This window comes from Phragmites australis, chromosome 4, assembly GCF_958298935.1.
Source record: "Phragmites australis chromosome 4, lpPhrAust1.1, whole genome shotgun sequence".
Taxonomy (NCBI): Eukaryota; Viridiplantae; Streptophyta; class Magnoliopsida; order Poales; family Poaceae; genus Phragmites; species Phragmites australis.
Genome location: NC_084924.1, coordinates 8,444,912 through 8,457,043, shown reverse-complemented (window position 1 = coordinate 8,457,043; position 12,132 = coordinate 8,444,912). Strand labels below are relative to the sequence as shown.

At 47.1% G+C, this 12,132-nt stretch overlaps 1 protein-coding gene across 1 annotated transcript; it reads left to right on the top strand.

Moving 5' to 3' along the window:
* The first annotated feature begins 9,524 nt into the window (after positions 1-9,524).
* Positions 9,525-11,750, top strand: LOC133915556 (SCARECROW-LIKE protein 7-like). Its single transcript, XM_062358765.1, has one exon. It carries the CDS (start codon positions 9,797-9,799, stop codon positions 11,438-11,440), a length of 1,644 nt encoding a protein of 547 aa, XP_062214749.1. The 5' UTR covers positions 9,525-9,796; the 3' UTR covers positions 11,441-11,750.
* Positions 11,751-12,132: the final 382 nt, after the last annotated feature.

Sequence of the window (12,132 nt, the reverse complement as noted above, 5' to 3'; positions counted from 1 at the left end):
TGTGACTAGGTAGACGTTGATCCAAGAAGGGGTTGGGGATCTCAGGAACAAGGGGAACGGAGAGGAAGAAGAAGATGGTGGGGAAGAGAGGAGGTATATTGTTGAAGTTTTCAGAGTTTGGTCCTTTCTTACCCCTCTCTCATGCCACTCGCATGGTTATAAGCATTTCGCACCACAACACACGTCACACAGGCCCATTGGCCATTACATGACTCAGTCGACTACTATGTATTTTGAATTGGGATTACATAGCTTGATGCTCTTCTCTCGGCCCAGGTGCCCTTATCTTATCGCCTGATCCACATCTCCCTTACGTGTTCTTCTCTACACGGCTGCGACACCCCCTATCTCATAGTCGGCTTGACCCCAAGCTGGGGATGTTGGGAACCAATGGTGTAACTCAGCTTCATCTTACCATGTCGCCAATTCAAACGACATGCCAGACCATTGCAGTAGGATCTGGTTCCTCATTTTGGAGCCCTTCTGATAGAGGTGATGTTGCAGAATCTTCACAGGGACTGGCGTGACACAACCTCCTTCGTTGCATCAGGTAGTCGATTCTGCACTGGAGTCATATGCAGTAGTCCCTTCTTCAAGCGATATGTGCACCACCAGATGGATCTTGCCGCCCTCCGATAACACTAGCTTGTATGCCACCTCGCCTACCCGTGCCTGAACCTGAAACGGACCATAATACCGAAAGGATAGTTTGTGGTTAGCTCTATCTGCAATTGATGTTTGTACATATGGTTGGAGCTTCAGGTACACCCATTCCCCCACATCAAATACTCATTCTGAGCGATGTTTATCGGCTTGGTACTTCATTCTCTGCACTGCATGCTCCAAATGATGCCGAATCAGTTCAATCTTGAGTCGCGTGTCAGTCATCCACTGTGTCAAGTCTGACACTTCAGTCACCGAGGTCATCGGTATACCCAGATGCCTTAGGGTGTGCCCATATAAAGCCTCAAATGGGGAGCAACCAAGTGGGGAATGTTTGGTCGTGTTGTATCAAAACTCTGCAAGAGATACCAAGCTATCCATTTCTTCAGGCAGGTATGAACAAAGCAGTGCAAAATAAACTTCCAAGCATTGATTTACTCTTTTCGTCTGGCCATCCGATTGTGGGTGATATACCGAGCTCATGCATAGTTTGGTTCCTACAAGTTTGAACAACTCTCTCCAAAATAAACATGTAAAGATTCTGTCATGGTCAGAGATCAAGGCAGCAGGCATACCATGCAATTTATATATTTGATGAAGGAACAAGTGAGCTACCTGTTGAGAAGTGTAGGGGTGATCCAATGCCAGAAAATATGCGTACTTAGTTAGTTTGTCAACCACCAGCAAAATGCTATCAAATCCTACTGACTTAGGAAGTCTTCTATGAAATCTAGAGAGACCACTTGCTAGGCTATTGTCGGTACATGCAATGGTTGCAGTAACCCACGGTACTTCACTTTCTCATGCTTTGCCTGCATCCAGATAGTACAAGTAGCCACAAAATCCCTCACCATTTGTTTCATTCTTGGCCAAGCAGATAGCTTCCCCACTCTGGCATATGTAGCTTGAACTCCTAAATGCCCACCTACAGCACTGAAATGAAGGGCTTTCGGTATAGACCTCTGAACTGAGGTATTATTGCCCACCCAAATTCTTCGCTTAAATCTCAAGAGGTCATCCTTCAATTGAAAGCTAGGTACAGAGTCTTTAGACACCGATAGTTGAGCCAATACATGCTGTGTAGTTGGATCTTGCTTATACCCCTGGCTAATCTCCCCCAACCATGCTGGCACAATAGTTGATATGGCACAAAATTCAGAATTAGGACTGATTGCACATCTTGACAATGTATCTGTAGCTCTATTGTCATCAACCCTCTTGTACACCAATCTAAATTGTGAACCAATTAGTTTGGTTAATATCTTGTGATGCCAGGGTGTAGCTAGGCTCTAATCTTCCAAATGAACCAAACTCCTTTGGTCGGTACATATAAAAAACTCTCCACCTTGCAAATACTGTCTCCAGTTATCAATTGCCATAAGAATGGCCAACCCTTCCTTCTCATAGGTGGACAAACACCAACTTCTAGGACCCAATGCTTTGCTTAGTAATGCTATAGGATGCTTATCTTGCATAAGTATTGCTCCTACTTCTTTCTCAGAAGCATCTGTTTCAATCACAAATTACCTTGTGAAATCAGGTAAGGCCAGAAGAGGAGATGTAGTAAGAGCCTTCTTCAAAGTGTCAAAAGCTTCTTGTTGCTCTCTTGCCCACACAAATGGCACATTCTTCCTGAGTAATTTTGTTAGTGGACTGCAAATTACTCCAAAGGAACGCACAAACTTTCTATAATAGCACACTAGCACTAATAACCCTCTAATCTCCTTCACATTTGTTGGGTTTGGCCAATTCTCTACTGCCTAAATATTCTTTGGGATTGTTTCAACCCCTTGCCCATTGATCACATGACCCATAAGTAAGTAAGTTTACTTCTGAACAAAGAAACACTTGGATGCCTTGATTTTCAACTAGTGATCTCTTAATGTCTGCAGTACCCATTTCAGTAGATTGTAATGCTCATCTATATCCTTGCTATATATGAGTTTATCGTCTATGAACACTAGAACCCCCTTCCTAAGCATTGGAGCCAATATTCTGTTCATACAGCCTTGGAAGGTTGCTAGAGCACCTGTCAATCTATAAGGCATAATTTTAAATTCATAGTGTCCATTGTTTGTCTTAAAGGCTGTCTTGAATTCATCCTCTGGTAACATTCTAATTTGATGGTAACCTATTGTAGGGATTGATGACGTCCTAAGAGGGGGTGAAATAGGATATCTAAAACTAATTAACTCTAAAAACTTCACAAAATAAACCTATATCAATTTCTATCTAAATGTGCTCTAAGTTTAGTATGTAAATACGAAAAATGTAAAGATGTTGGAGAGAACAAACTCGGCACAATAGATTTTTATCCAATAGTATCAATGATATAAATATCACCCATAGTCTATATTGGAGCAACCACCTAAGCTGTAGCTCCTGGACGGTACTGATCACGACCCTTGAGCTAGCTATGCCTCAAGTAGGTTGAGCCACAAAGCCATCAAGACAAGACCTCACCACAAGCCTCTCTTCTGGTCACTTGCCACCATCTTCATTTCGGAGCTTGAGCCACCAAGGTAAGGTTCATTGTGTCCCCGTACAAGAGTCTTACGGTCGTTCCACACCAAGTCGGAGGGTCAACAAGTATAAGCTATCAAGACTCATGGTGTCGGCGAGTCACTAAAACTCTAAAGTGTCAAAGTATCACTTAGTACAATATAAAATCACTCCTTGATCCTCTCTCTAGGCAGCAACACATAGCAACAACTTTCTCTAGATATATTAGCACTACTCACTCTCTAATCTTGTGCTTAATTAGCTTGGATGATCACTTTTAGCACTTTAGTGGCTTGGATGTCTTCTCAAGTGTCTATAAGCTTTCATGGATTCCAACACACTCAAATGACCGAGTGGGGGTATTTATAGCCTTAAACCCACGAACTAGCCGTTGCTCCAATGATCAAAAAAGATTATGAATACTAGATGATCCGGTGTTAGCAACAGTACAAATATCAGACCATCCAGTGTGTATAATAATAAAAACTAGCCATTAACTAACCACAAACACTGGATTCTTCGAGATTTGCTCAATTTGTTAGCGAAGTTCCCCCAGCTCTTCTTGCATTTCCTCCATGACCATATCTATCTTCGGTTTCCAACCTGCTAGATCGGTCATTGACTCTAATATGGCCTTATTGGATTCTTGCAAGGTCTTGTTGCTCAAGCCCCTTGGTGGTGTCTTGGAGAACTACGAGTGCCTTCACAATCTCTCCCAGCTGTTTCTCTATCTCCATCTGTCGGTGACACAGGAACCGGGGGTCCCCGAGTCCCGATACCAGAACAACAGAGTGCCACGTGGCGCCCTCCCTCGGGGGTTATCTCCCCGAGGTACGAGAAGATCAAGTTCGGGGAGAGGGTGCTCGGGGCCACGAACAGTGGTCCCCGAGTACTCGAGTTCCCCGATGACCTGAGAAGACAAAGTACCAGGAAGAGGGTGCTCGAGGCCATGCACAGTGGCCCTCGAGCACCCAAGTTCCCCGATAATAAGAAAAGCCAAGTTCCGGGAGAGAGTGCTCGGGGCCGTGAACAGCGGCCCCCGAGCACTCGGTTCCCCGAGGACCCAAACAGTCAGTTCCGAGAGAGAGTGCTCGGGGCTATGAACAGTGGCCCCCGAGCACTCGGTTCCCCAAGGACCAAGAAAGGGCATGTCCGGGAGAGAGTGCTTGGAGCTGCGAATAGTGGCCCCCGAGCACTCGGTTCCCCGAGGACATGAGAAATCCTTCGTCGGTGGACCCCACAGAGGCCCAGGGGTGAGGTGTCAACTGGTGAGAGGCCCGATGCTGCATTTAAGAGGGCACGTGACCTGTCACTTCCAACTGCTCCCCCCACGCTTGCTGTCAGTCCCTGCCACGACCTGGCAGGGAGGCGTGGGGACATTTAATGCACGGGTCCCATCGTGCGTCATCCGACGCGTCTCGGGATAACGTCGCAGAGCTCGAGGCACCCCGCCTGCCGCCCTGCTGTGTCAGGCTTGCTTTGACTGGGTGGGCACTCCGGGTTGCTCGGAGGCTGCTCGGTGGGCCCTCCCTGCGGCGCCCGTTGAAAAGCGGTATGATGACGAATAAGGCCGGATGGGGGCGTGTTTTCAACCCTCTCCGTCACCTCGCGCAGCAGCCCATGATGACTGCTTTCTATTTATGGCGCCTTGGAACTCGCGCCATCCTTTCTGGGCACGTTACCGCCCCGGCGGGTATATAAGCGGGGCGGGCTCCCCGGAGAAAGACAGTTGAGTTCAAGTTGGAGTTCAGTTGAAGTCGGAGTTGAGTAGAGATCAAGACAATAGAGGACGAACCAGAAGAAAAGTCCCGAAGAACAAAGAGCACGAAGCTCTAGACTAGACAAATATTCTTGTAACCCAGCAGATCCTCAGAGAGACATTCTCAGAGCATTTATAGCATAAACACAGGGGTAGGGTGTTACGCTCCGTGCAGCCTGAACCTGTCTAAAAATCTCCTGAGCATTTACTACTTCTTGCATCCGATCATTCCACCTCCACCTGCATCTCATTTACTCCCATTTATTTCACCTACGAAACGGATTCAGAATCATCCCCCGACCGAATCTCAAAAGGGGTCCCTCCAGATCCTCGCTTGAGGAGTTCACCCTCCGACACCACCACTCTCTTCTACTCTTGGATGTAATACATGTGCTTCTTCAAATACTCAGGAGGATCCCAGTTATAGGGCTCTGATACTAGTTGTTTTGTGCGTAGTCGTCGATTAAAGAAGGGGTTAGGGATGTCAGGAAGAAGGGGATCAGTGAGGAAGTAGAAGATAACGGGGAAGAGAGGAGGTATATTGTTTAGAGTTTTCAGTATTTGAACTTTTCTTACCCCTCTCTCACTCCACTCGCACGGTTATAAGCATTCTGCACCACAACGCACGCCACACATGCCCATTGGCCATTACACGACTAAGTCGACTCCTGCGTATATTGAATTGGGCTTTCGTAGCCTGACACTTTTCTCCTGGCCTAGGTGTCCTTGCCTTCCCAGCTGATCCCCATCTCCCTTCAGTCTTCTTCTCTGCACAGCTGTGACACGTACATGTATATACATCACCGTCATCGTATTTATAGTTGTCGCAAACTTTATCCTGCTCGTGTCGGCCAATGGTGGACGCTTGGATCAAAAGAATGGGGAAAGAAGCCGATAAATCTCAAGACAAGGAAAATGATAAATAACCTGTCGACCTCGTATCGCGTTGTTGACGTCGTCGACGGGGCCGATTCGAGTGCAGTTCCCACGAACGCGAGCTTTGGAGCGAGCATCAGACGTATGTGCTACCACTGAGATCATGGGCCATGCGTTCGAAAGAAATTATATAAGATCCTTCACACAAAGATTTTTAATAATTCTGATATATGTTATTCTTCTTTTGATCAAGAGATACATGTAGAAGAAAAAAAATGTATCGTGGTCAGTGAAAGGTCTTTACAAAAACACTATCCTATAAATTTACTTTTCCATACACTACCTCTGGTGCGCGGACGTCGTGGCCGTGCAACCAGCGGCACGGCCTCTTGCTCGGTGCGTGCGTCACTGCTACAGTGTGGCCGTGGCCCCCCGCAGGACGCAGATGAGACGAACACGACACGAGTCTCGGTTCAACAGCTCAGACGTGGGGCACAGCAGTACGCCCAGTTTCCTGATGAATTTACAAGATCGGGGGATTCGGAGTAGTCAGTTAACAACACAACATTATGATCATTTTTTAGCTGCACGTGGTGTAATATTTTCCCGTAGATGATTGAAGGAGCTGAGCTCGTGCGCGCAGAATTCCGTGTGGTTGTAGGACGAACGGAGCTGGCTATCTGAGAGCTCACAGCTACGGCTAGTCCGGAATTCAGGGGCAGAAAGGGGCCGCACAATGCGCAGCATTTGTTCCACAGCATTAACTTCCGGCTTAACACCCCGGGCCCCACCGCCACGTAGACCGGTACGAGTAGCAAGTAGGAGTGCCAGGGGATCAGACATGGCTGGACGGTCAAAGCACTGTACGGCCGAGTCGAGAGGTGCTGTCCGTCCCTAGTAGCGCAGCGCAGGGCCAGTGCCGTGCCGTAGGGTGGGTGGGACCGCGCGCTTCGCGGGAGGGAGCAAAGGAAACGCACGGTCAGACCATGCAACTATTTTCTCTACATTTCATTTTCTTTTTTAATCTCTTCTCTATTCCTATTCATTTTATTTTCTCTTATCTCTAATAGTTTATCTTCAAAAGAATTTATAAGGGAAAATGAGAGAATTTCATCATAGAGAATAATTTTAAGATTTCTTTCGAAAAAATTATGAAAAAAACTATTAAAATACTGAAAGGAAAAAAAATTCTTTTACGTAGATATTCTAGATCGAAAGAGAATCCGGTCTCACCGTCAAGAGACGGGGAAATAGCTGTAGCGACAATTTGTACTGTTCATCGGTTGATCCGATCCGTTGGTTTCTGATGCAACTGCAGAGGATGCCGACCGATCGGCTGGGCACCTCGGGTCCGCGGCTCGGGCGTGCGCTGCCTCGGCTGGTACACTACATTGGCACTTGGCAGGTGGGGCCCAGGGTCCCGTCCTCCGGAGGGGAGTTACTGTATAAAGACTGACACTAGACCTGGGCCCACATGTTAGCCTCCGCCGGCAGGGCACGCTAGTGTTTATGAGGTAACGGTCGTTGTGTTGGCGTGGCCATGTGGTCCATCACCAGCCTGTGGTTGGTTTGGAAGATCTTCTGTGAACGTTCAATGGATGGCAGCTGGAGAGTGACTACAGTCTAGATCAGCGTCGTCCAGGCATTTCACTATTTCAGCGTCATGGACCAGAGCCACAATGGTTGAGTGGAAGGATGCCGACTCCAGGGTTGGATCGGCGCATGAATTCTGTGGATCGAAAATCTCAACACACAAATATACGTGTCACTGTGGTTCCGGAGCGAGTCTCTCGCCTCGCCAGTGCGGGCGAGCCTAGCCTTGCTAGGGCCGAAGTGACAAATTTGCTTGTTTGTAATAGGGAAAAAGGAAAATTCCTTACATATCATTAAATTTTTTGCCTCTTCTTTCCTTACCACTCCAACTTTTTTTCTTTATCTACCATCGCTTTTATCTTGTGTGCCTTCCATGCCATTCCTTCAGTCTGCAGCAGACATTTCCTAAAAAATCACTGTTCTCGGATATGGTTTACGGTTATTGTTTATAAGACGCAGTAGCCTTCTGTTTTCTAAAAAATATAGTGATCTTTTATTTCTCTAAAAATTCTTATTTTTTATGTGTTATATAATCCATGTACAACATATTTTAATTAGACTTACCTAAAAAGCATGTGTACAATTTAAATTTAAATTCTCTAAAAAATTACTTTTATAACTCCTAACCATTATTAGGGTTTCAAATAAAATCTCAAAAATCTAGTAAAATAAACTAATATTTTTCATATATGATAAAATAATTTATAAAATTATTTACAGCTCTAGTTTATACCGTGAAAAAGTGAGTTTGTTTGTAATGGTAGAGCCGGAAATAATTTTATAAATTAATCTATCAGATAAGAAAAATATTATTAAATTTTGCCAATTTTTTGAGATTTTATTTTACACATGGATTATAAGAACACGTACAATTTTATTTTAAATTTTTAGAAGACCACTAATTTATAAACAGTAAACAGGAACAATATTTTTCGACGGAAGTTCCGCCGGCAGCCTTACGGAATGGTATGGAAGACACACAAGATAAAAGCGATGACAGATAAGAAAAATAATTTAAAGTGCCAAGGAAGGAAGATGCAAAATTTTTAATAGCAAATAAGAAATTTGTCCTAAGGAAAAGCTGCAACTTTGGCGAATTTGCGCCTGCTTACAATAGTTTCATTTTTACCGTGTAAACTGCATGCACCGTAATTACTAACATTGCTCCTAAATATTTTCACAGCTGGTCAACAATTTAGCTATAGACTTATAACAATATCATCCGAATTCTAGCCAAGCTCAAGTCTAGTTAACTTAAACTTAAGGGTTAGTTTTTGCGGTTGGTAAGTGTTACGCTTATTTTTTAAGCTTATACAGAAAATAGATTAAAAAATCTGTTCCGAAATAAATGTAAAGTTAGATAGATTATGTATCTGGTAGTTTCTCTCGTATCCGTATTTAAAATTGTTGGAGTATAAATAAATTCTTCACGTTTTTTTACCAACTTAGTCTTTTAAGGAGTTGATCGGTTTCATATTAGCTTAATTTGATATCAAAGCAAGAAATTTTGAGTTTGAGTTCTAACTGATATAATTTAATAAAATAAATTATCGCACACACATATATGTTTGAGACATGGCGGAGCTTGCACCTGAGGGAGATGTTGAAATACAGATGAATTGATCATGTTTTCTCATAGTTTTAGTTTTTGGAGTTTGCTGATCGGTGTATATAACTTAATATGATATTTGAGTTAGATGTTTTGAGTTCTAATCTTGACTGGCGCAACTTAATAAAAATAAATTGTCGCTCGCTCCTATTTCATGTTTGAGGACTGAGAGAGCATATGTGGGAGAGTGAGTATTGTAATGTAAGTGTATCGTTTAACTTTTTTATTAGGTTCATCCAAAAATAAAAATGTAACTAAAAAATTATTTTTAACTAATTATATTAAAAATAAACTAAATAGTGATCCATGACTCCCACTTGCATGGTTAGTTTACCTCTGACAAACAAAGCTTAGACAACCGTGCAACCAGAATCCACCAGCAAAAGAAGCAGATGACAACCCACCGCAGAAGATCAAAGCGAGTCATACCTGACTACCGCAGTTCAAGTTCCCACCCTTCCCCCTCCCCAGCCCTTCCCTCATGAGTCATGACTCACTCCCATTTTACCGTTGAGGCAAGCCACCGGAACATACGCTTGTACAGTACTAGTACACTACACCAGACTACGCTCTAGGATTCTGTACGCCGGAGGGCAGTCTCGTAACTGTGCCCGGTACAGTGCCTGCGAGAGTGCGACCACAGTGCCCACGCCATACGGTTTAAAGCCCCTGCCGCTCACCACCGTTGTTACCCCCCTCCCTTCCCCCAAAACCACACCGCCGAATTCCCCGGCAGAGCCCCCCACCCCACCTACCATTCCGCGATTCTGCCACCGGCGAGGGCGGGGAACGCCATGGCGTACATGTGCGCGGACAGCGGCAACCTCATGGCCATCGCGCAGCAGGTGATCCAGCAGCAGCAGCAGCAGCATCAGAGGCACCACCACCACTTGCCGCCGCCGCCGATGCCTCTGCCGCCGCGCCAGGCGCCGCCGATGCCGCCCGCCCCGGCGCCCTCACACGGCCAGATCCCGGCGTCCTCGCTGCCTTGCGGCGGCGGGTGGCCCCACGCGGAGCACTTCTTCTCCGACGCCTTCGTCGGGGCGTCCGGGGCCGACGCAGTGTTCTCCGACCTCGCCGCGGCCGCGGACTTCGACTCCGATGGGTGGATGGAGAGCCTCATAGGAGACGCCCCCGTGTTCGCGGACTCCGACCTCGACCGCCTCATCTTCACCACTCCACCGCAGCCCGTCCCCGTCCCCACTCCCGCTGCAGCCCCCGTCGACGCGGCCGCCCGGCCCAAGGCCACGGCTCCGGCGTCGCTTCCCCAGGCTGCCGCTGCCACGCCGGCAGCGTGTTCCTCTCCGAGCTCCCTGGACACCTGCTCCACTCCCATCCTCCAGTCCCTCCTCGCCTGCTCCCGCACCGCGGCTACAGATCCAGGGCTCGCTGCCGTGCAGCTGGTGAAGGTGCGCGCCGCGGCCTCCGACGATGGGGACCCCGCGGAGCGCGTAGCGTTCTACTTCGCCGACGCGCTTGCACGCCGCCTCGCGTGCGGCGGCACGGCGGTGGACGCGCAGTTTGCCTCTGACGAGCTCACGCTCTGCTACAAGACACTCAATGATGCCTGTCCCTACTCCAAGTTCGCGCACCTGACCGCCAACCAGGCCATCCTGGAGGCCACGGGCGCGGCGACCAAGATCCATATCGTTGACTTTGGGATCGTGCAGGGTATCCAGTGGGCGGCCCTGCTCCAGGCGCTGGCCACTCGACCCGAGGGGAAGCCATCCCGGGTACGTATCTCCGGCGTTCCCTCGCCGTTCTTGGGGCCGAAGCCTGAGGCGTCCCTCGCCGCAACCAGTGCCCGTCTCCGTGACTTCGCCAAGCTTCTTGGGGTGGACTTCGAGTTTGTCCCGTTGCTGCGGCCAGTGCACGAGCTGGATCGATCAGATTTCTTGGTTGAGCCTGATGAAGCCATGGCCGTCAATTTCATGCTCCAGCTGTACCACCTTCTTGGCGACTCCGATGAGCCGGTGCGGCAAGTCCTCCGGCTGGCCAAGTCACTCAATCCATCAGTGGTCACCCTCGGGGAGTACGAGGTCAGCCTGAACCGAGCCGGGTTCTTCGACCGGTTTGCCAATGCACTGTGCTATTACATGTCAGTGTTCGAGTCATTGGATGTGGCGATGGCGCGGGACTCACCGGAGAGGGTGAGGGTGGAGCGATGCATTTTTGGGGAGCGCATTCGGAGAGCTGTTGGGCCAGAGGAGGGTGCAGAGAGGACCGATCGGATGGCGGGCAGCAGGGAGTGGCAAACACTGATGGAGTGGTGCGGCTTCGAGCCAGTCCGGCTCAGCAACTATGCCATGAGCCAGGCTGATCTTTTGCTCTGGAACTACGATTCAAAGTACAAGTATTCACTTGTTGATCAGCCACCGGCGTTCTTGTCACTAGCTTGGGAGAAGCGGCCACTGCTCACAGTGTCTGCCTGGCGGTGAGTTTTTTGTGTATTTGTGTTGTTGGATGTGGCACTGTCATAGAATCAGTGAAGAAATGGTTAGGATTGGTTTTGCAGCTTTTGTATTAGTTTCCTCCCAAGATGATGACAATGAATAGGTGGTATAATTGGGGAATTTTAGCTGAGTTAACTTGTTTGGTGTTTGTGCTGCTACATGATGAGTAGCTAGAGCAAATTTAGCGCTAATTGTATAGAAATTGATAGCAGGTGGAGTAGACTGCCTGCTCATGTGTTTTCCTGGTGACAATTGGCATTCTGTATGTGTATGAAATGGAAAAATCATTAGCACCTCCAACATTGCCATTATTAAGTTTATAAGTGGTAATACTAACTATAACCAATGTTGGCTTACTAGTTCAGTTGTTCTTTTGAGGGCTACTTCAGGGTTTTGTCATCTAAACTTTGCTATTTCTACCGTTACTTTTGTATTCAGTACCTTCCATAAATAATTTATTTCCTTAGTTGTGTAATATTTATATTGGTTTAGTTTTTCTGTCTTAGTCCTTAGTTTGTCTATTCAGAGTAGTAATTGTCTGGAAGGCCCTCAATGGCAATGTTCTTGCAGTTTCAGGGTAGTCTTAGATCATGTCCTTAGCTCTTATATAGTGGGAAAAAAAAAATGCAACCTCCCCCCTTTGTTGCAAAAACCCTCCAAAAATTTGGTTTTGTTGC